Source organism: Vanacampus margaritifer, chromosome 9 (assembly GCF_051991255.1).
Source record: "Vanacampus margaritifer isolate UIUO_Vmar chromosome 9, RoL_Vmar_1.0, whole genome shotgun sequence".
Taxonomy (NCBI): domain Eukaryota; kingdom Metazoa; phylum Chordata; class Actinopteri; order Syngnathiformes; family Syngnathidae; genus Vanacampus; species Vanacampus margaritifer.
The window spans coordinates 18,195,931-18,220,849 of record NC_135440.1 but is presented as its reverse complement, the minus strand read 5'-3'; the positions used below and the strand labels follow the sequence as shown (position 1 = coordinate 18,220,849).

General features: G+C 37.8%; 1 protein-coding gene and 1 non-coding gene across 3 annotated transcripts; one reads left to right on the top strand and one right to left on the bottom strand.

Annotated features, from left to right (window-relative positions):
- Positions 1-1,009: 1,009 nt before the first annotated feature.
- On the bottom strand, positions 1,010-24,919 carry rorc (RAR-related orphan receptor C). 2 transcript variants are annotated; one of them, XM_077576341.1, is made up of 14 exons: positions 24,630-24,919; positions 24,466-24,547; positions 20,852-20,878; positions 10,327-10,412; positions 9,925-10,066; positions 8,405-8,767; positions 8,149-8,250; positions 8,016-8,060; positions 6,664-6,785; positions 4,697-4,829; positions 4,518-4,625; positions 4,327-4,437; positions 3,462-3,571; positions 1,010-3,398 (listed from the first exon to the last, which is right to left on the bottom strand). In XM_077576341.1, exons 2-14 carry the CDS (start codon positions 24,515-24,517, stop codon positions 3,228-3,230), a joined length of 1,572 nt encoding a protein of 523 aa, XP_077432467.1. In that variant the 5' UTR covers positions 24,518-24,547; positions 24,630-24,919; the 3' UTR covers positions 1,010-3,227. The 2 variants fall into 2 exon arrangements, with proteins under 2 accessions (XP_077432467.1, XP_077432468.1); XM_077576342.1 differs by lacking the exon at positions 8,016-8,060.
- Positions 22,335-22,416, top strand: trnas-uga (transfer RNA serine (anticodon UGA)). Its single transcript has one exon. It is a non-coding gene; the product is annotated as a tRNA-Ser (tRNA).

Below are 24,919 nucleotides of genomic sequence, written 5' to 3'. Positions count from 1 at the left end.
ACCCTTGTGCAACCAATATTTTCCCCATTTTTTATTTTCTTGTACAAATTTTTGGTAATATTTACGGTGGAAAAAGTTTTAAAATAATTTGATAGGGCTGCGTAGACTTTTCCTCCCCACTGTATGTAGCCTGATTCGAGACATCTTCAAGGCCTTTAAATTCCTTCTTATCGTGAGCTCAGGGTTACTCTGGCCTCCCAGATTCCGCTCCGGGAAATAATAAGCGTGACCTTTGCATGAGCCCTCCCCCTTGCCTTGTTTTAAAGACACAAATGATAGCAACATCACACTTGACTGAAACTTTAAAAAATGCTGTAGAATCAGCTCATTACAAAATCAAATGCAAGCAACAAAATACACATCGGCATGGTCTTAAAAACCTTGATGAATACTGTGAGACTTCAGCTCAGAAACAGTAAAAGTGAAGAAGCGTGAAGCCGATGCTAACGAAAAAAAACCACTTATTTATAGAGAAAAAAACGCCACGAGATGACCGTATCATTGTAAACACTTTCTCTTTCCATTAAGTGTGTGAGTTGCGTTTTCAAAGAGTGAGTAGTTTTACTTTATTTTTGTTTAATCATACACTTCACAAACTGAATAGAAATCTAAGCAGTTAGCGCAAAACCTTCAGGTGATTGCTGTAAAGCAAAAAAAGAAAGTCAGGAAATCCTACTAGAAAATCTGAAATGTGTTTGGGGTAAGTCAGAGTCACTCATAAATAGGTGTGTGCTGACTCCAATTTAATATGAGCGTGAATGTGATTAATTCTGAACACAGCCATATCCCAATTATGAGGGTGTGCACACTTTTGCAAGCACTATTGCAGTTGTTTATTTTTACTTCCCTTATTGGATTAAAAAATAATAATAATTCAATTGAGTTATCCAGGTAATAGGTCAAATCAATAGTGGAATGATTTTAAAAAATAATGTGTTTTTTTTATGTTTTATCTTGGTCTCACAGAAACTTGCATTTGAACAGGGGTGTGTAGACTTTATATCTACTATATACAACAAGCATTTGATTTGTGTAGCTGAGTCAATTGCTTCACACTGCAATAAGTTGCTTATTCCATTTGTTGATTTATGGATTTATTTGTATTGTTCATTATAACACAAATTCTCAACAGCAACATTTCCACAGAACGAGAACGAAAAACTTAAACCAATAAAGCACATTAAATGTTATTTTAAACAATAGTCCCCCTTCGTATTTGGAGAAATAGAACACGGCACGAGAAAGTGCTCAGCTGTATTAGTTGCCAACGTAACGCCACAATCATTTGTTTAAAAAAAATGCTTATTGCAAATAAACAGCAGCTGCGTGATATGTCATGCTCTTCTTAATCATAGCCTAGTGACTCACAGTCTTTTTTTTTCTTTTTTTTAAACATCGCTTTCAATTGGCCATGCAGCCTTTGTTTTGTCTACATGACAACATTTGCAGAGACCACTCACACAGTACATCTTTTGTTAAATCCAATGCAAAGTCTGTGATAGTCAGAGCTAAGCCGCCAACCAATACTGAATAGTTGTCCACAGTTTTGAAAACTTGAAGGGCCGTAAGAGCTTTCTAGTCGTCCTTGTATCAACAGTTCCGACATTTTTATATAGACACCTTCGAAACAGAGAAGTGGTTGACACATTTCCTCGCGCTTGCAGTGTCAGCATTTGCTCGCTCCGTGTTGAAAGACCAAATGCTGTATTATTCTACATTGAATGCCAAAAGGCTTAAGCTTTGTCTTCAACACAATAAACATTCAGTTCAAGTTCATGTGACATATTTGCAATAATCATTCCGCTTCATAACATTCTGAGCACCATGTTGAATATGCTGCGTGATTGTGATGGAAGGGCTGTAAAAGACAAAATAGTTTCAAGTCAAGTTTGTCAAAGCCCTACAGTGCTTGTAACTGGATCACATAATACTGCAAGCCGACACAAAATGACAACATGCATAGAAGTATTCAGAAATAACATTACCAAGAAAGAAATTCTAGAATAATTAAAAAATAGTTTTAGATATGAAAATACAGAATCTGAGTAATGTGTTCTTTCAAGCTATGGCGACTGTTATTATTTATTTCACAATATAAAAATAGATTCTGTCAAAAAAAATATACACCCAGACAACTTTATGAGATCCAATACATATGTCGTTTGCTTTGTACTAAAATAATAGTAATGCTTAGATTTTATTGCCATTGTTTGATAGGTATTTTTTTTATTTATTTTTTTTATCATGCATGCTTATATACTGTAGGGCCCAATCGATAAATCGGAACTAGCTCTTTTAATTTTTTTATTTACACATTAACACATTACGTACACCATAAGACATGGATAATGAGATTGAAACATTACCCACCTAAAAAAAAATCGTCTGGTTAAGGGACCAAAAAAAAAGAGAGTTATTTTACTCATTATATAATTTTAATATTAATTGGCCCATTAATCAGTTATTGCAATTTTATTCTACAAAATATCGGAATTGGCATCCGCCTAAAAAACTCTTTATCAGTCGGGCTTTAATATACTCTATACAATGTGTAGCCTACTATATAAGTTTCCATTGGTGTAAAAATGTACGGTATTTCTAGTAGTTACCATCATGGTCCATGAACAATGAAAAGTCTATGGACCTTCCTTTCCCAATCAGACAAAAGCGTAACTGTAATTATAATTATTGCGATACAATTGTTCACAACATGCAAATACGTAACTGCTGAGCCCATTAGGAATGGGTTGCTAACCAAAACAGCAGCACATACAGAGGCACATAAACATCTCAGAGATGAGTGGGGAGACTTAGCGCATGTTGCGCAGTGCTAAAGATGGTCTTAAGGTACATTAAAGTATGTGGAAATTTCACAACTTCACTTTATCTTGACATGAATTGTATGATAGTTTTTTTTCTGTTGTGAAATCTATCCATATTTGCTGTTTTCTGCTCTTTCTGTGTAACGCCCTAAGATGCCACAAAATGGTGCCAAAGTAAAGTAAAGTAGCAACCGGTGTAGAATGTTTGACTGATACTTCCCAGCTCTAATGGGGAGGGGCTAAATTTAGTCCTGGTTGCATACGATTGGCTGTCGACCAGTCCAGGGTGTACCCTGAGCCACTTACTGTATTTGCATAGTTTTTGATACAGCGATTGTATTGGATCCCATTAGATGTGCATGTATGTGCGTGTACGCATGCATATGTGTGTGGTGTTGGGCGTCATCAGTGTGTGGCCCCCGGCAGCAGCGTCAATTCTGCCTCTGAAGCAAACAGCTCCTTGTAGAGCGGAGGGAAAAGCGAGTGGGCGGTGAGCGGGTAGCGCTGACTGAACCAGCGCAGCTTCTCTGAGTGCAGACAGCACAGCGAACGCAACACGGACATCCTCTGGTACAACTGCATTGAAAAAAATAAAATCATTAAAATAACATTTTACACTTTTGCCACTTTTGAGCGTACCTTGTGCATTAGACTGTCCCGATTGTCTCTGCGTAGAATGTGCGTGAGACCTAACTCCACGCTTCTTTGGACTCGCTGCACCCTGCCTCTGTCTTCCAAACATGGACGATCTACACAGAAATAAACTAGTAAGTCATATCATATATCATCAAGTCAACCCCAGTGTTGGTGTTGTTTGTTGTGTTGGAATGACACTCTTTGTCTTCCGCGCGTTCGTTGTTGTTCGGGTTGAGAGAATGTTGATTTTCTGAATACAGACTGGAGATCGGTGAACAGGTCCTTCGAAGGATTTATTTTACAGAATATTCTGGACACGAGCGGGTTTACAAAAGCACAGCTGCTCCTCGCCAGTGTGTCTTTTTCAGCGGACTCCCAGCATTCTTATACTATCTTGAAAAGACCTCAGAAAAAACAGCCCCCAGCCCTGAGTTCAATACACATGACGACAGCCGGAAGTAGATAAGACTTTTTACACTTTTACAGCATATCATCCAATACACATTGAGTTCAACCCCGGATACTGGCCCATTGATGTGGAAACAGACGAGGTCCTTTAGACATGATGACATGAGCAGAAATTGTGACAGCACTTACAAAGACACATCCAAAGATAAAAGTTCTACTGAGGAAATAAGTAAATCAAAACAGTTATGACTAAATCTAAGCAGAAGAATCTCAACAGTTGCAAAGTGTCAATTTGACAAAAAAACAACCACATGGGGGCAACCTGGGGCCATAATCATCAAAATCTAATGTAATGCTCAACTGTGGTTGTTATATATGCTATAATAATAATATTGCTAAAGTAATACCAATTTAACAGTATCAATCAAAGTCTCAAAACTGGATGAGTGAGTGATCCTACCTGCATTAATCAAGACCAGCGCACTGAAGAGAGCCACCTGCTGATCGGTGAGCTTTAAAGCACACATGCTGTGAGCAAAGTCGAACACCGCCGCTATTAAGTCGCCACACACTGCAAGAGAAAAGCGTCGGCGTGTCATCCATAGCCCAAAGATTTCAGAAGCGTGTCGGCGTAGAAGAAAGAGGTCTCACCCAAAGACTTGAAGACTTCAGTTCCTGCAAATTTGCCATCAAAGAAGACGGTGTTGTTCTCTGTGTTGAAGAAGCGACTCATCCTCACCAGAACGACCTCCATAGAACCTGAAGGCAAAAAGGAAGACTCATCGGGCCATATTCAGACTTCAAGTGATGTGAAGGGAAAGCGACCTCACCAGTTTTGAGAAGGGCGATCTGGTCGTTTTGACTGAGCAGACGGAATCCCGGGATGTGTTTTGCAAACTCCACCACGTACTGCACGGCATCAGTCAGCCGGATGGCACAGTGCTGCCACATCTCATCCACTGACTGAAGTCAACAAGTTTGATTAATATTAAGTCCAGGCCATGGACATAATAACAGGCTGAGTTTTATTTTTTTCTTCTTTTAATTTTTTTAAAGTTTGACTGTCTTGATATGCTTACATTCAGACTAGGCAATCTATTTCGGGCAATTAATGAGCAATTTGAAAAACTAAATTAACCAAATTATAGATCATTTATTCCCTCCATAGCTGAAGAAATTTTGTAAAAAAAAAAAAAAAGTGATCATTCTTCATTGTGCATTAGGCAGCTAGTTAGTTAAATACAAGAATATTTTTCACAGTTAAGAGGTAGATACAAGTAGTAGTACAAGTAGAAAGAAAGAAATATAGATTTCATGTCAACGTGATCTCCACAAAGTTATTTCATTTCATTGGGTAAGTAAATTGGTAATAGTTAGTTAGATACTTTGGTAGGCAGGTAGGTAGATATGTAGGTAGGAAAGAAGATGGGTAGTAAAAATCAGGTCAATCAAGTTAGTTTTATGTTAGGTTGAGATTTAGACTTAGAGAAGTAAGGAATAAAACCAAGTTTGTTTTATGCTGTTCTGCACAACGTAGGTTGTCCTGATACCCTTTGTGTTAGTTAGTTAAATACAAGAATCATTTTCACAGTTAAGTGGTAGACACAAGTAGTAGTACAAGTAGAAAGAAAGAAAGAAATATAGATTTCATGTTGACGTGATCTCCACAAAGTTATTTCATTTCAGTGGGTAAGTAAACTGGTAATATTTAGTTAGTTAGTTAGTTAGTTAGTTAGTTAGTTAGTTAGTTAGTTAGTTAGTTAGTTAGTTAGTTAGTTAGTTAGTTAGTTAGTTAGTTAGTTAGTTAGATACTTTGGTAGGCAGGTAGGTAGATATGTAGGTAGGAAAGAAGATGGGTAGTAGAAATCAGTAAGTTAGTTTTATGTTAGGTTGAGAATTTGACTTAAGAGAAGTAAGGAATAAAACCTAGTTTGTTTTATGCTGTTCTGCACAAGGTAGGTTTTCCTGATACCCTTTGTGTTAGTTAGTTACTTAGTTAGTTAGTCAGTCAGTCAGTCAGTCAGTCAGTCAGTTAGTTAGTTAGATTCCACAAAACAGTTTTAGGTTGCTTTGTGATTGCTGCAAAGTTAGTAAGGTAATTTGGTAGGTAAGGTCGTTTTATGTTGTTTGGAGCAAGGTCATTTGTATTGATTGTTAGTCAGTTAAAGATTCTGCAAAAACTACGAAAGATATTTTTATTCATTTTATTCTATGTACCACACAAGGTAGGTTGTACTGATTGACCTTTGTGTCTAGTTAGTTAGTTAGTTAGGTAGGTAGGTAGGTAGACAACAACTAGAAGTTAATAAGGTAGTTTTATGTAATGCTGTGATTGCCAAACAAAGCTGAAGGTTGGAGGTTTGTTTTTGGTAGGTAGGTAGGTAGGTAGCAGTGCAAGTTAATAAGGTAGGGTGTATTGAAAGAGTCAGGTAGTTAGTAGGATTCCGTTTAGGAATTACGTAGCTATTAGTAACGTTTTAGCCATCCCCGGTGAACCAAGAAATTGGCCTGATAGCTCACAAACAAGCGGGCAAGCACCACTATGGTGACCCACTTTTGTTTTAGCCTACATTAATTGTAGGGCTTTGGTGAAGTTGAATGTCATGCTAGTTTTAAGCAACTGCGAGAGGAAAAAAAGGAGGGGGACATTTTAAAATGCATGTTTTTTGCAGTTTCCTGTTTGGTTGATCAAACAGAACAGTAGCCGTGGCCTCTAGTATTTTGAAAGGCAGCGTCTCGTGCCGAGAGAGCCCCTCACGCCAACGCAACAAGATGGTAGGCAGTGAGTGATAGTTACTTTGCTGTGATACGCTTGGATCTCCTCCCTGCTGAACATTTTCCACTTAAGCGCCTGCAGCTCCTCTGCTCGGTACTGACAGGTGTCTTTGTTGGAGCGCACGATGCTGTCACACAGCTCATCTAAGAAAATAGGAAAAAACAATCAGAAAGATGGTACGGGTAATATCGCCTTGAGCAGTGATTTTTAACCATAGTGGTCAGTTTTGCGGGCCGCATAGGTTACACATGAGAAATATAACTGATTATGTACTGTTATCCGTGGGAGGTGCAGATGCAATAAAGCTTCACACCGTAAATCAGAAAGTTAGGTTTATGTTGTTAAAAAGGAAAAATTATGCTAAATCTTCCCAAACAAAATATACAATGCTGATTTCATTTGGCATTATAGAACAACGCATCCAATAATATTTTGAGAGAATAGGCTGCAGAAGCACAAACGGCTTGTCGAGCAAGCATGAATATTGCTGTAGCAATTTTCAAATTTGCATATCACGAGGCTGTTATTTTCTGTTACACTTTACTTCGCTTTCATTCACTTTCTTGAAGTATCATTTTATTTATTTATTACCCTGGAGAACCCACAGGGTCAAATTTGGCCCCTATAAATTCTGCTACTCAAATAACAAAGACCTTTTATTTTTATTTTTACAAATTTAACTTCAAAAGTCCAGAGTGCCACTTCTGACCCCTGCATGGGGCTATCTAGTGGATGAATATTGCACTTACATGAGCCAGAGTGGTGGTGACAAGATGGCTAAAATGCAACAAATAAAACAAAAAAAATATTTGTTCAGTGTAGCTGTGTATTTGAATTAAATTCTAAATAGTTTACTGACAGTTTTTGTTATTCAGATTTTTCGAAATGATACCCCTAAATCCAAAAGAGTCAAATTTCGCCCTAATCCTAAATTAGGGAATAAATTGAAAAAAACATTGGAAAAACATATATTTTGGTGTTCAGTGAACTTATAGCAGTCATTTAATGTATAATTCATAATTTTCCAAAGAAGAAAAGGGTTATTGGGTTCTCCAGGGTTAAATATGTTTTTTTTCTTCATCTGGTATTTTAGAGCGTCTTTTTTCCCCTGCTATAGTAAAAGCTATTCATTAGTTAAGCGCTAAATATGCATAAAGATGACTTGACTGTATGTCTGCTTTAATAAGCCTCACTTGACACTTAACATGTTTTTTTTTACTTGTTATACTGTGAGATGATTGATTTCATTTTGATAGTATATTAATCATGAGAGGAGAAAAAAAAGTATTGGCAGTGCTGGGATTTGAACCCACACCTCCGAAGAGAGCGTCTTTAACTGCTCGGCCACGGTACCATGTGAAGTTGACACTTACCAATCAAACCAGAGTTACAGCATATATCTGAAGTGCCCCAGACCACTACACAGGAGAAATAGGACCCTGAGCTCAAAAAGGTTGACAATCCCTGAGCTAGAGAAAATTCCCACCATCTGTCATTTGAGTTCACCTATATGACGCAGAGAGTGAGGATAGGTCCCGTGAGGATCCTCTGGTGGATTATAAGGATGAATCGCCATCGGGTCATGTGAGGACTGTCTGGATTCCAATCCTAATGTGGAGATGAGAGAAGGTAGACGCTTAAACTCAACAAACTGTCCACTAAATAAAAATCCATATATGGTGATTAGGGGAGTAGAAAAACAATGGATGATAAAGAACAAAACAATGGAAAACATTAACAAACAATAGAATGGAGGGATCACCTCTAATATCAGCGTGTCCACTGGTGTCCACCCTCATGGGTGCTCTGGACGAGGGCGAGACGCCAGAGCTTCTGTAGATCATATCGGACACTTGTGGCTGGTTGGGGGAGCACAGCCGGTAGGAGTGAATATCAGAAGTGAAGGACAGCAGCTCAGACTCGCTGATGTAGGGGTAGCCTGACGTCATGGGCTGGAGGAGCTGCGGGGAGCGGTCTTGGCGTTCCTTGGGGTGGTAGGACGAGCCTGACTGGGCGTCCACTTGGAACTGCTGCTGTTGCTGCTGCTGCTGCTGCTGTCGGTGCCGCTCCACCTCAGCGATGAGAGAGTCCCGCTGGCGCTTGGACATCCGGCCAAATTTCACAGCTGAATGGGACCGAAATATTATACTCATGTAAAACACATTTACAGTACTACCGTTTATTGCGGGGGGGTGCGTTAAAGATGCAAACCCTGATAAAGAGAGACCAAATATTTGTTGAAAATATAGTTTTAGCCTCCCTATTTAAAACATACTTTTGAAAGTATTTCTTACAACTGCACAATAAGGGAAACATTACTAGCTTAATGCTAACACATAGCAACAAAATTAGCATAGATATTTTGGTAATTACTCACCTTCAAATAACTGCTACTTTAACACACACACGCGCGTGCGCACACACACACACCAATTCTAACCCAAGCTCTAAAACCAAGTCTTGACCCTCAGAAAGAGGTCTAAACTTGTGGGGCCCAGCAAAATGGCCCCACATAGACGGGTGGGCCCCACAACTCTGTGAAATCCTGAAATGTTGGCCCCACTATGTAACAAAAACAAGATCACACACACACACACACACACACACACTACTAACCCTACGTTTGTTTTACCGACATTGTGGAGCCATCTCATTGACATAATGCATTTCCTAGCCCCTCCCCCTAACCCACACCATCAAAAATGTTTGCCTACCCCTATTCCTTTCCCTAACCTCAACCATAACCCAATTCAAACCCAAGCTTTAAAACCAAGTCTTGACCCTCAAAAAGAGGTCTAAACTTGTGGGGCCTAGCAAAATGGCCCCACATAGACGGGTGGGCCCCACAACTCTGTGAAATCCCGAAATGTTGGCCCCACTATGGAACAAAAACAAGACCACACACACACACACACTACTAACCCTAATTTTGTTTTACTATTGTTGTGGGGCCATCTCATTGACATAATACATTTCCTAGCCCCTCCCCCTAACCCACACCATCAAAAATGATTGCCTACCCCTATTCCTTAACCTAACCTCAACCATAACCCAAGCTCTAAACCAAGTCTTGACCCTCAAAAAGAGGTCTAAACTTGTGGGGCCCAGCAAAATGGCCACCCATAGACGGGTGGGCCCCACAACTCTGTGAAATCCCAAAATGTTGGCCCCACTATGTAAAAAAAAACAAGACCACACACACACACACACACACACACTGTAAAGAAAAAAAAAAACCTTTGTCATATTTTGGGTCTGCAAAAGTGTGTTTGGGGGTCTCACCGTCTCTGCTCATGCCCTGGGCCAAGCACTTCTGCAGACGACAGTGTTGACAACGATTGCGGCTGGACCGGTCGATGGTACAGTTACTCTGCCTGGAACAGGAGTAAGAGACCGTGGGCAGCTGGCTACGCCGGAAAAATCCCTGAAGCATGAAGAGTTTGGCAACAGAGGAAGAAGGGTTAGCGTTGTTGAATCAAATCCGGGTTGTAATATGTGTTTTACACAAGACATTTTAGTCTTAGACATAATGTTAATATATTTTCACAATTTAAAATAGTTCCTGTGTTTCTTAATAAAAGGCAAGGACATTCTATGATCAAAATCCACAAAGGATAAAGATTTACAGTAAATGTCATTTATTAACCACTAATTGACAAGAACGTCTCTGTCTGTCTGTCTCACCTTGCAGCCTTCGCATGTAATGACTCCATAATGCACTCCAGAGGATTTATCACCGCAGATCTTGCAAGGGATAACTTCAATCTGAGCTGAAATGACACAAAATGTTTTTGTTAGCATACTTTAGTACAGCATCAATAGGACAATTAAAAATCAATCAGGTGCTATGAGAATGCAGAAAAAAACATTTGAAAAGGTTTTGGTACAACTCTAATGGATTTGATTAGCCTTTCCCAAATCTTCCAACTAATCAAAATCTTGAAAGTTCAACCCATGTGCAATCATATAAAAATGCAAATTAAATTGAAACACCATGTCAGAATTTTGCATGCTAATGTGTGATTTTATAAAGGAAGCTCTAGTAATAAATGCATTTTGGGTACAGTTTTGTCATGTTTATTTTCAGTCTTGTTTACTCCCTGTCATGTTTAGCTTCTGTTTTCCTTGTGTTTTCCCCTTGTCTTGTCATTTCCTGTTTTATTGTGAAAAGTCTGACTCCTCTCGTTCCCTCTTGATCCCTGATTGTGTCCACCTTTCCCCATTACCCACATGTGTCATCCAATCAGTGCCCTCAGCCAGGTGTGTCTTGTTATGTCATTAGTGTTGGTGTATTTAGTCGGTTGTCTCCCCCCTGTCTGTGTCGGTTCATTGTTGCCACTGTCGTAAGTCATTCGCCACGTCACGCTGACCTTTTTTTTTTGCCTTATCAGGATCCATGTCATGCTGTTAGTTTTGCCTAAGTTGTTTTGCCATGTTTAGTTTCATGTTTTGTTAGTTCCGTTTATTTTGCACTTTGAAGTTAGTTTTTTGATTAGAAATGAAAACCTCTTTTTGGACTGCACCTCTGCCTCCTTGCTCTGCCTTCCCGCATCTGGGTCCTAAAGCCCCCACCCTACTGACAAGTTTATGAATTTAATTGTGTGATTTTTGTGTTTTATAAAAATCAATTATAATGAGGTTTTTATTAGGGGTGGGAATCTTTGAATGTCTCACGATTCGATTCCGATTTTTGGTTGTGCGATTTGATTCAGAATCAATTTTCTATTAAGAACAATTTATTTATTTATATATATGATTTGATTGACAATGATTTTTGCTTCAATTTATAGATGTTCAAGGAATCGTAATGATCTACTCCAGTCTGACTCGCTAATGCTAATTAGTGCGCTACTCGCCGCACTTTTATCACTCAAAAGAACGGCTCCACGTTGCAAAAAAACAACTTCTAATGGAATGACTTGATCGTGACTTTTTCCTTCTACTCTCTAATGTGGCTACAACTTAACAGTGTATCAGACCGCGTGAAACCACACTGCCCCTCAGTGGCTGAATCGGGTACGACATGAACAGCGCTCCCAATAAAGGCACACACAAACAAAGGAAAGACAGTATAAAATAATTTAAATAAAATCAATTTTGGGACATTTAAAACTGATTCTGAATCGTACTAAATGAGAATCACGATTCTTATGAGAATTGATTTTTTGGCACATCCCTAGTTTTTATAACACACACTAAATCACACAAAAATTTAAATATATATTTATAATTGTGGAGTGAACCAAAAATACATCAAATTAATAAATTTTTGGGGGTAAACCACCCATTTTCCCCCCTTAATTACAGCTTGGAAATAAAATAAATAAAATGTCAAAGTAAACAGTTACGATGTATGTTTTGGTATTAATGTGACATTATGAACTGTTTTTTTGTTCCAAAGTTCAAAGTTGGATTTGCACTCTGATAACGGGCAACGTACTTCCCCCTGAAGATCAAGCGATGTGAAAGGAGAAGCTAGTTTCCATCAAGCTGCCACTAATAAAGACAAAAATGAAGAAAATGCCAACAAATAGAAGCGTGTGTCTTGTGTGGAGGTGGAATTTGTACAAATGGAGAGCGGCGACGAGTGTGGAGGTGTGAAACCTCAAAATCTTTTCAAGTGGTTGACTGGATTCTCATGTCGTGACTTTCTCAGCCAAATCCTTCTCTGTCTCGCTCATAAAGGACATGGCTGCCAGTAATGCTCTCTATGCTCCATCATTACCAGTAATGCCCCCCCCCCCAAAAAAAAATTTTTTAAACGCTCCTGACCTCAATTAGCTCCTTTTCATCTGGGTCATTTATGTTGCTTTACACGAGGAAATGTGGGAAAAGTTCATCCTTCTCTTGTCTTTGCAACACTGATGTCATGTATTGAGGGTGCCAGTGATGATACAACAGGAAACAAAGCGTGCAGATTTGTCTGACACTAAATCACCCCCCCACCCCCCACCTCCTTTTTTTAATCTATTCGGATTGACATCTCTGTTGATTTGTCTTCTGGCTGCGTCAAACTGTGTCAGGTTGTCTACGTGTTAGTGTGTCAGTGTGTGCCCTTCTTTCCTGGTGCCACACTTAGCACCCCAAGGCATCAACAGAGGACAACCCTGCAACCAGATCACGTCAAAGATTCTTTTCACTTATCAGGCGTGCATTTTTTTAAAAGTCCTCTCTCTGAGTGCCGGACTAAATTTAGGAAAATACTTGATCTAATTCGATTCAATTTAAAAAATATATATTTTAGTATTTAATATGAGCATTTGTTTGTTGAATGTTTTAGGATTTTCACGGCAATTCCTCAGACTATTTACTTTTTTGGGGGGACAAAATATTGCACTTTTTTTTTTAACAGTTTGGTTGGTCCAGCAAATTCTACAAGGGGTGCGACTTGTACTGTACATTAAAATTAGAGCTCGGACTAGCACCCAAAAAAAAAACAATTGGATTAGAAACTTCGCTTAAAAATATGGAAAAGTTATTCTTTTTTAGTCTAAAATGGCTTCCCTCACATTAGTTGCCATGACTACACGAGGCTTTTAACAGTTTTGAACACATTTAAAGGGGAAGGCAATCTTAAACATTTCTTGACAATAATATGTTATATGTGACCTCACCAGTCTAAACATGACATTCTGATGAATATTACTTATGTGGAATATGAGTTTTGAAGCAAAATCCAGCCGTTTTTTATCTATCTCAGGGGGCGGCCATTTTGCCACCTGCTGTCGACTGAAGATGACATCACAGTTGCTCAGGGCTCAGGCAAAGACCAATCACAGCTCATCTAGTTCCTGAAGCTGAGGTGGGATTGGTTGTTACCTGAGACCTGAGCAACTGTGATGTCCTTTTCACTCGGCAGCAAGTGGCAAAATGGCCGCCTTCTGATATTGATAAAAACTGCTGGATTTTGTTGCTTAACTCGTATTCCACTAACGCAATATTAACCAGAATACCATATTAAGACTAAAAAAGAATTTTTTTTTTTTGGGGGGGGGGGGTTGACTTCCCCTATTAATTTCAGACAAATTCACTCTTAATACACCTTAGATTACAATATAATCTTTTAAAACATAGCAACAAAAATAATCTGGCATTTGTTGCCCTACACTGTACCTCAGGTAAACAAAAACCAAAGAAATTGCAGAGTGGTGGCAATTCATGTTGGGAGGTGCAGGACGAGCCAAGAGAAGGAAAGAATGGTCTCCATCAGTGGCTTCTGTTTTTATGCAATTTCACTTGTGATTGTCAACCTCAAAACAACAGGAAATCCACCATGACCCGCAACCTTTCTCTGTTCACACATTCGCAACCATGCACCGGACGAATAGTCTTCCAGCAACTTTCTACGGCAATACAGAACTGATTTTTTATTTATTTACAGTATCTGATAAAGGTAATGTAAACGAATCAGATTATCTCAAGTAAATAAAAAAATATTATTATTAATTTTTTTAAGTATTTAATCAATTATGCACTTACATTTTCGTTTTGGCAGTTTGAATGGTGCTGAACAAATGATGCTGAACAGAGATACTGCTCAAGTTGTGTATGTGTGTGTGTGTGAACAGCCAGTGATAAATTACTAATCATGTTTAGGGATATATATGTATGCATATTTTCTTTTCTTTTTTTAACCTGCATTGTTTCTTCCTTAAGCAGGGTAGTTTCTTCATAGAATATGAACAGAAGGAAGGAACTGAAATCTAGATTATATCACGCTCACAATTTTTGCACAACTCTCTGGGGTTTGCGTGTGTGTGTGCTTGCATGCAGGGGGTGGGGGGGGGGGGGGGTTGAGGGGCATCGGGTTGGGTGGGCGAAACAGATCTGCTTCAGACAGAAATCACCTGTCAGCAGTCTGTGCGACACACTGTAAATGGACAAGAAAAACCTCAACTTTCCTGTGACGGAAGTTTGTCTTCGGTAAGAGGATTTAAAAAAAAAAAAAAAGAAAGAAAAGAAAGAAATTCACCCACACGCAAACATGTACAATATATGTATATAATACACGCGCACATAAAGCAGTTTTTGGCAATGACTTCATTTGGGGAACAAATTTCTAATTGTGAGGAGCAATTTTCTGCAGGTTAATCACAAGGGTTTTATTAAACAATAAAATGACGGCAATAAAACAAATGAACAATAAGTTTTCTTTTTTTCTTTCTTCTTTTTTTCCTTTATTCACATTGTGCATAGCAGCAAACTGTGTTTTCTTGTCTAGAAACATTTTCAGTGGGGCAATTTCAAACTGAGTAAAATTTAAACTGAGTATTTCTAAATGGGACGACTTTTAGCAAAGCTAAATTGATTTAAAAAAAAATAAAAAAAGAAGAAAGAAAAATGAAAAAAAAGGATAAGATCCACTCTAATGTAAATTTGAGAACATTTATTGTGCAGTCAAAATCAAAATTCAGGACTCAATTGAAGTAAAAAAAACCAACAACATTACGGATCTATATATATTATTATGGGCCTCTTCTCCTTGTTCACGTGCGCCGTAGTTTTAATTAATTGATTTCTGGTTTCCAGTTCTGCTAACTAGTTCAGATAGCTAGTATGATTTTCTCACCCAAGTCGAGCTACTTAATACTGCCTCCTAGTTTGCTGTTCTAACGATACATTTGAACCTGGTTACAGCCAGACTTCTGTGAAAAGTGCACTTGATCACCCAAGTACTTAATTGTGGTCCTTAACAATTACATGCTTGTTGTAGGTTAGCTTAGCAATTAGCAATTAGCAATACTACTCTATCTTTCCTTGTAGTCCCTTTGTGAGAACGATTTTTTGTCAGAAGTTCGCTGCCATGGATGCAATGATTACTGCGACTCCGCAATGTGTTCAGCCGCACTAGCTAGTCAGCTCATTGCTAGTTGGTGTGGCGCAAATAGCACCAAGCTTGCCTTGACCTCCTACTACACGCACGTAGGTTACTTGAGCACACTGCAACAGGTTAATGCGTGTGTGTAAAGCCAATGAAAGTTTTTGGGACTCTGCCGTTCAATTATCTTTTTTCTTTTAATTTTTTTAATCTGTGATTCCCAGGTTTGCTATTGAATTTGTTTTGATGAAGCGCAAAATGCTAATTTGGAAGCTGCTTTTTTTTTTTTTTTTTTTTTTTTTAGGCTGGATGCATATAAATATATTTGCATTTCGATTTCTGTGCAGTGATTTGATACAAGTATTATTTGATTTTTTTTTAAATACACAAATCAAAAATAATTCAAATTAATTTTAGTAACGATATCCTGACTAGGGTCTGTTTAATCATAATAATAATTGCGGGCAAGATTAATTCAACTGTTGCATAAGTATTGTTTTTGTTTTTATTTCTTGTGTTTTAATTTGTTGTCATGTGTACAGTATTCAATTTTTCAAGACAGGAGTGTGGGGGGCCATTGGAAATTTTAGCAGTCCATTCTACACACATATATATATATATATATATATATATATATATATATATATTGTCCTTTTTCTTTTTTAAGTATTCTGTAGCTACAATATTGGAAACTAACAAACTACAAAAATAAATCCTGAATCATATATTTCTCTAAAATTTCATTCTCTAAAATTTGTAGGAAAGACAGTTTATATTAATCAAAAGAAATGTTTTTGATTTAATTTGAAAAACTACTATAAAATATTTTTTGAAATAGACACAATAGAAAGTGATCAATGTCAACACATAATTTAAATACCTTAAATAAATAGGCATTTATTATTACTTCAGTTTATACTTATGAATAGCTTCTTTTTTTTATTTTTCCGGAACGTCAATAAGTTGCTTTTAAAAATGAAATTGTATATGTAGTAATTCAACTTAGTGGCCCATACTATTGTAAGGGTTTGCTGCAATTTGAATTGACTTGATTCACTAACAACTGAAAGTATGATTTTGTGTTTCTTATGCGCTAGTTGTCTTTTTTAATATGCTTTATTTTACACAAACAATGGCACTTTAGTTTCACTTTAGATGCTACAGAGGCAAAAAAGCAACTGTAATCTATTCTAAGAGTGAATTTGTCGTACACTGCAAAAACAAAAATGAGCTTTATTTTCTATTCTATTAAACATGAGAAAACCTCCCAAGCTAACCTTTGCTAATGCAGAGATATGATCACATCAGAAACGATCTACAACACTCCACTTTGATCAATTTGGAAAGCGGTAATGTCTCGACCTTCACAAGCGCGTCTGAATCAGTTCGACTTTTGTTTATCATTTGCTGTATTTTTGGAAGAAATGTGTCACCTGCCAGACTGCGCGCTTTGATGTAAACACTTTGATAAAGACGCTGCAACGCAACAGAGGAAACCCTTTCAGATAAACATACTACACAAATCTACGCCGGAATCCCCCGATTCACAATTCATTTTCTCTTACTGCCATTTTTCCTTCTGTCTGCACTCAGATGTGATATTTGAATTTGATTTCATCACTCATTATTAAATACTGACCTTTTGGAATATTACTACCATTTCCTCTGCGACTTGTTAACGGCACACACACTGGACAAAACATTAGGTGTAGACTAATGAGATAGCAAATTATGAGTTAGCAAAGATATTACTGCTCACTTTTCATTGACCCTGTCGGAGAGTTACTCATTTGACAATATGTCTATTATTGTGGTTGAAGTGATGTAGCATCATACTGAAAGATGTTTCGAAATATTCTGGTTAGCTCATTTAGCTACACAAGAGAAATATGTGTGAAAGGCCATGTAGCTTAAAGCATTTGCAAAGAACAATATATATCAACTGGATTTGGACGGCGTATGATGTGTTTAACTCATTCACTGCCATTGACGGCTATAGACGTCAAAAAATTAATTTGAACTATTTCTCCTCGTTTAACATTTTTCCCACTCTTGTTAACAACCTATGAAAACCTAGATTATTTTTATTGTATTAGAACAGATATCAAATTTGTGATTAATCGTGAGTTAACTAGTGAAGTCATGCGATTAATTACGATTAAAAAAAAAAGATAATTAAAAATTAAAAATATATATTTAAAAAATATATATATCTATATATTTTTTTTTAGAACAGATTATTAAAAATTAGGGGCATCAGGCGATTAAAATTTGTAATCTTAATTAATCGCATGACTTCACTAATTAACTCATGATTAATCACAAATTTTATATCTGTTCTAGGTTTTCATACTCTTATTAACAAAAATGGGGATTTTTTTTTTTAACTAATAGAAATAGTTGTAATGAATTTTTGACGTCTATAGCTGTCAATGGCAGTGAATGAGTTAAGCTAAGTCGTTAATAGGGAGGGAAAATCTCAAATTAAGTCATTAATACTGCACGTATATGCCTGCTGGATATAACAAATCAGAAAAAAATGAAAAAAGTATTAAAGCAATCGGTCGGAAACTACGGCCGAGAGAATTTTACGCGGCGGGCCGTGCTATTCTGAAAATAAATAGAACCTCAGAGAAAAATAACATAAAATAAAGTACATTTGATCCAATAAACTATTTTTGCATGTTTTGTTCATTCATATAGTTGATAAAAACTAAAAGCATAACATGCCGATAAAGGACGACAACCTTTATGAATATAAATTCTTGAAATAGAGCTAGATAGAAAAAGATAAAATATAGTGATTATAATAACCAAAACCAAAACAGTTGGTGAGGTTTGATTCGACAGGATAATGAAAAGCTTTCTCAAAACTGCCCCCATGCCAAATCAGATCCCTAATGATTTTGTCATATTGTATCCAATCATCAACTATCCACCCAATGTACTAAACATTTAATCAAATCTTACATTTCACACCCGCCTACCCACACAGCTGCCAACTACAAAAGAATTGGATGCCTACCTCGCATCATCCTCACTCCTGCACTTGTCGCAGACGTTTGCCCCACTTTCACAAACTCACTTTTCTTTCCTCTCCCCAAGTCTTCAAACGTGCACCACCTTGTCCAGCTATTGAGTGAGACGCGTTGTGTCGACGTTGGGGGCCTCAGCGCACATCATTTGCGAGGGTGTGTGTGTGGGGGGGGAACACATCCTTGTCCCGTGTGAGGGAGCAAAGGTAAAGAAATGGGACTGTCCCCCAAATCTTTTTAAAAAAGGGCTTTTTCCTTAAAGCTTTGATGTTGCCGAGCTTTACCCCCCACTCACGCTGGCAAATGCTTTTTTTTCGTTGCGGTTTTACTCAGATTGATGTTTGGGGGGAAAAAAGTGACACATTCTTAAAATAGTCTACTGCCCTACACAGACGTGTTGGCGGATCAACTCTTCTAAAATCCAGCTAAAATACATAAATTCTTCATCATTAGTAATAATATTGCATTAAAATGTACCAATGTCTTTTACCTTCTTAATGCAAATGCGAGAGAACAAAATGTAGTTAAACTCAACTTTATGTATAAAGCACATAAAAAAAACAACAACCATTATTAACTACCATAAAAGTTTAAGGACAAATGAACCCTTTTTAATAATAAACAATTCAAAACAATAAACACTTTTTAAACACACATGATGAAAGGTAATAAACATTTCACTGATGCACCTGCCATATATTTTATACAACACAGACTATCACTCAATACCGTGAAATCAACCACAAATTTATCTTTTTTTTAAGAGAGAGAGACAGAGAGAGAGAGAGAGCATGCAGAAGGCTCTGATGCAGCCTCTGACCTGAAGAGGACACTTAAAGCAATGGTAGTTATTACAAAAAAAACGGCCATCAGGTGGCAGCAGAGTATAAGAGATCAACCCGGGCCATTTTGCAAAAAAGCTCTTTTCCCCGGTGTTTTCAACAGATTTATGAAAAATGATTCAACTTAGCTATATTATAATGCTAAAAGCTGCACAACGGAAGCAGATAGAAATATACTGTTTTTCCCGGATAAAAGAAGAAGCTCTAATCTTTCTTTTGGTTGGTTCCATGTTTTTATAGCAATAAAACAATATTCTGTGGGCCTTGCGAAATCAGTCAAAATCCAGTAAAACAGCCGGAGCGAAGGGGGTTGCTTCATTTAATATTGCTGGGAACAACAAAATTTTACAAACATTTTGGCATTAAACACAAGCCGGGGGGAAATCAAACTGTTTCAAAGCAAATTTGAAAGACAATCATGACACTTTCCGCTTACATTTTGTCCTTTTTTTATTGTTGCAAGATTTGCCTTTGAGTATCGTTGTGCTCTCAGTTTGTATGTCTTGCTGCTGTGTGTTAAAGTTGTTTGAAGGTTTATAATTATCATGCCGTCTATGCTAATTTCCGTTAGCCCATCCATGGCATTACACATTACATATTAGCAATAAAAGCTAGTACACTTTGATTAGACAAAAGTATTTCGGTCTGGTTGAACATTTTTTATGTTTATATACACAATGATTCATTTGGACTTTTGCTTTATGTGTCTGTTTTACAGTAAACTTCAACTGAACCGCTTGAAGCAAGCATGCTGTGTCTCTTATTTGGAGAATTGGTCGACTGAGAGAGTACAAACAGGTCTAAAAGAATACCCTTTGTGTGTTTTACTAACTTTAATTGTATTTAAAGTGTGTGGGAGGGCGCAGAATTTCACTATTGCAAGTGGGTTTGGAAACATCCCACAAGTTCACTGTACACATCATTTGCTAGCGTTATTAAAAAGGAAGCATGACAAGCACCTGGATGATATGCACAATAAGACCTTGCACAAAAATTCCCAAAATCATTTATTTTGCAGCTGCACAGAAGTTGTCCGATATAAATAAAATTATTATTTTTTGAACCATGGCCCCAGCTGACACAGTTGGTGCGGTGAAGGATGCTACGCTACATGTAGCGTCTCGTCTTACATAACCAGGTGTGTTGCGGCAGAGCATGTTCAACTTAAAAAGTTGGTACACACTGAAGATGCTATCACTGTGTTGAGCAAGGCTTCTGCTGATGTGTGTGTTTTGGGGGTGCCGACTGCACAGGTGCAGCGTACGCACACGCTATGTCGCTATTGGCTCAACTCCAACGACGCCATAGTGTGCGTACGTGTCGTTATTTTCAGTGAATTTTAAAGCAGGTGCAATTGATACCTTCCCTACCTAAGACGTTAACCACATTGCATGCAAAAATATCTAGCACAAGCACCAGCAATGTCTTTACCACACACTCACACACACATACGCGCGCGCCTGCACGCACGCACGCACATTGACACACACACATTGAGTTGCACTGTGACTTACTCAAATGAGTCTTCTTGGACACAGCTCCTGAAAAAGACACACGGTTAGTTTACTAAACATTTCAACACTGTAAATTGTCCAAGTTGTTTTGATGGTGAGATTCAACACGAATACACAAAACATGAATATTATGTAAGTGTATTTACAGTATGTGCAGCCCACTTGAGGCTTACATTTCGATTCAACAGTCAAATCTGCCTACCGGAGATTCTGAGCTTGTAAAAGTATAGTTAGGAAATGTGAGCTATAAAGTGACATAAGATAGAAATTGCCAACATCACGTGACCAAACTTAGAAAACAGGTGAGCTGTGACGTTTGCAATGCGAGCACTTAAAAGCACTTTCACGTCTTTTAAATTCTATACATTAGCATTTAATCTTTAAGAACTGCTTGTCTTTAAATTTAAGTACAATTTTTATGTAGCTTTTATGTTTAATATAAAGTAGTCCAATTAAATTATCACTTAAGCACAATTTTCCCCCTAAAATTTTAAGGTTTTACTTGCATTTTGACTTTTTTTCCTATAAAATAAATAACATACTTGTTTGCTTATATATTTTTTACGTTATTCTCATAAATTATAAATGTTTGTCATATACTAACGATTTGTGTATTATATTTATATAATTTTCCATTTAGTTTTTTTTAAATCTTGTAATAATTTTTTTATATTTTTATTTTTTATTTCTTGTGGCATTCCCCCCTTTTACTCTTGGGTGTTTTTTTCTTGTAATATTTCAACTTTAGTCCTGTAAACGTTCAGGTGTTCATCCCATAACATACCAACTTTATTGTAAAATGTGTTTTTTTTTCTCTTAATATTATTGGATTGTGTGTAATTTGATGTTTTTCACGTAAAATGTTGACCTTATTATTTTTTCTTGCAACTATAGGGAAACAACCGTGTTCTTTTTGTTTTGTTACTACTTTGGTTTACTACACTCCTGTATCTTATAAATATAAGTATATCGTATCGTATCGTATCGTATCTTAACGCTGGCCGTGGTTGGTAGTGGGACTTTATTTTTTGGGGTGCGGAACTTCATGTGAAAAATTGGAGTACCACTGCAAAACAACATAATAGTTTAGGAACTATTTTGTGTTGGGTACTGTTGTGTTGTGTAACTTTCTTATTTCCGAGTGTTTATGAATGCATCACACGACTCACGGGAAGGGAGGGGGAGTGTAGCGGGGTGGAGTTGCTGCCGGAAGTCAAAGTAGCGGCCAATTTGATGAAATGACCCGTCCATTGTAAAGCATTGGATTTTGGATCGTTGTAATTTGAGGATTATTTTGATTTTAAAATGTGATTAGATGTCGTTTGACTACTATATCAATCTGTGTGGCAAAAGCAATACAATCAGCCGTTTGTTTCCATAAATGAAGCGTTTGCATTGCGTTGCTTTGGGGAAGAATCTGAAATGCCCGGATGTTCAGAATTGTTAGTAGATGTTTCTAATTGTACGGATCGCAAAGTTGTCTGCTGCGATGGCCGAGTGGTTAAGGCGTTGGGCTTGAAACCCAATGGGATCTTCCCGCGCAGGTTCGAACCCTGCTCGCAGCGATACTGTTTATCACCATTTCTACGGTAGCTACATTTTGGACAGTCTTGACGAATTTGTTCTTCGTGTCATTATGTGTAACGCCGCTGACCAATCCGTTTGCCACCGCTGTGACGTCCAACGTGACACATGCGGCGTTACATAACGCTGTAGACTACTGAGGACCTCTAAACATAGTGGTGTGTGTGCTAAAAGAAATTGCACTTGCACTATTGAGATTATGTACTGCATTCCATAATTGTAAAAAAAGAAAAGAAAAGATTATTGATGTAATTCACGGGTCCTTTCTTCTGAGTACAATAGTAACCACATGGCTTCCCCACCTTTCATTAAATCACGTCACTGTGCTTTTCATATAGAGCAGGTGAAGAACCACACTCACCACACATACATCGAAGAGAACCTATGATCTAACTCTAAAATTTCCCTACTAAAATTGAATGGAACCCCTAAAGAAACGTAAACAATTTCAGTTGAGTCACTCATCAGATAACATAAGATTTTTTTTCCAGCAAGCATCAAAGACATTAACTTTTTCTTTTTTTTTGTATGGAGAGTTCAGTATTGTTCATTCGATTTGACATGTCATCATTGCTCTCCTTTTTTATTAAATTTTATATATATATATATTATTTTTTTTTTGTATGTGGGTGAGTATGTGTATGTGCGTGTGTGTGTGCGTGCGTGCATGCGTGCGAGCGTGTGTGTATTCATCAGTTCACCTAAAACCTATTAAAAAAAATCCCATACTAATAATATAATATAATAATAAATTGCCAAATGCAGAAACATCAATGTAAGTTATCACGATGTGGTGGCTCTCGCTAACAGGCAGAATTAAGTAACCAGAATTAGGTTAAAAAATTCTATCTACGTAGACCATGTTTCTATAAATTTTGATATTTTGTTTTTATTTGAGGCAGATATTTTTTCCATTAAAATGTGATTTATGAGGAGGTTAGACCATTGGTCGATATTCAGAGTTTGTTTATTTTTCCAGTTAACAAGAATTGTTTTTTTTTGCGATAGTAAGGGCTACAAGTGTAGATTGAAATTGTTTATGTGGTAAATCAGTTGTTGTTAGGTCACCTAGCAAACACAAGTTTGGAGATAAAGGTATCCTACAGTCCAAAATAGCGGAAAGTTTTTCTAAGACTTTAGTCCAGAAATACATAACCGGAGTACATAGCCATAAAGCATGAACATTAACTAACGTCATCATTACATCACATCATTTTTTAATAGTTTACTAAACTGTCCACCCCAAGTTTTCACACCATATTTGGTTCCCATGGCAGAGAAACGAGCAGTCTCTCCTCAAGGTAATGCTGATTTATTTTAGCAGGTTTTAGAATAGAATTCCATTGGGCAAAAAACAGAAGCAAAATGAGGGCTAATCCCCACGGATTACTCCAGATTATGGCCATTTTTAACCCACTCACACAAAGCGAGTGGAACGAGGTGTGTTAGTGGGATGAAGAGGGCTCAAAGTGGATGGTAATGAAGATGAGGCGAAACCACAGGTATAGGGTAGCTCCTACCTGAGGGCCCACTTGAGCATTTGATGGAGCCCACCATGCAATTCTCAAAAATAAAATGGAAAGAACCAACAAAACAAGTCCAAACATGAATTATATTAATTGTTCAGCCTTAGTGTAAAGTGCATTGAGATAACGTCTGTTGTGAAATGACACCATATAAATAAACTGTACTTGACTTGATTAGCTGGCAACATTTACAGGGTGTACCCCGCCTCTCTCCCAAAGTCAGCTGTGATAGGCTCCGCCTCAACCGTGACCCTAAATGAGGACAGGCACTAGGATATTTTTTGTTTTGGTATACACTTGCTGGTTTCTATCACTGTGACGTGCTAGTGGTGGTAATCAGAGGTAGATTAATTAAATTAGGTAAATCCCCATTGAAGGCCTATGTACCAAATGGAAATAGAGTGCTAAACACTCAGGGGGAATTATGGATACTCTGCGGAAAGAAAGAAAGAAAGAAAGAAAGAAAGAAAGAAAGAAAGAAAGAAAGATCAAATAATATTGTACCTCTTTTGATGGAATTGTCATCGAGGGGAGCGTCACATTGATCATAATCCATCACTTGCAGCCCTCCGGACACCTGTCAGTCCTGCGCATGCGCACAAACAAACAGTCAACTTGGAGCTCAATTTGTGAAATAAACATTTCGAAGTTGCCCCAAATCGTACTACCTGTTGTTCTAGCGCCCGGGCCGACGCAGACGCTTCAAATCACGCGCTGCCATTTGCGTACTACTTCCTGTCGTCACAGCCAGTTCCAGAACGCGACGGCCATCGTTTTGACCGGACCCCCTCGTTTGTCCCGGGCTGCTTTAGGGATGGAAACAATGGTGTAATCCACCCAAGGTGGCACGACAGAGGACGTGGAGCGCGGTGGTGGTGCGGCTGGTCGGACCGGCGGCCGGTGTGGACAAGTCACCCGCCTCCCTCCCTCCTGCCCTCCCTTGTGTGCTTCCAACTCG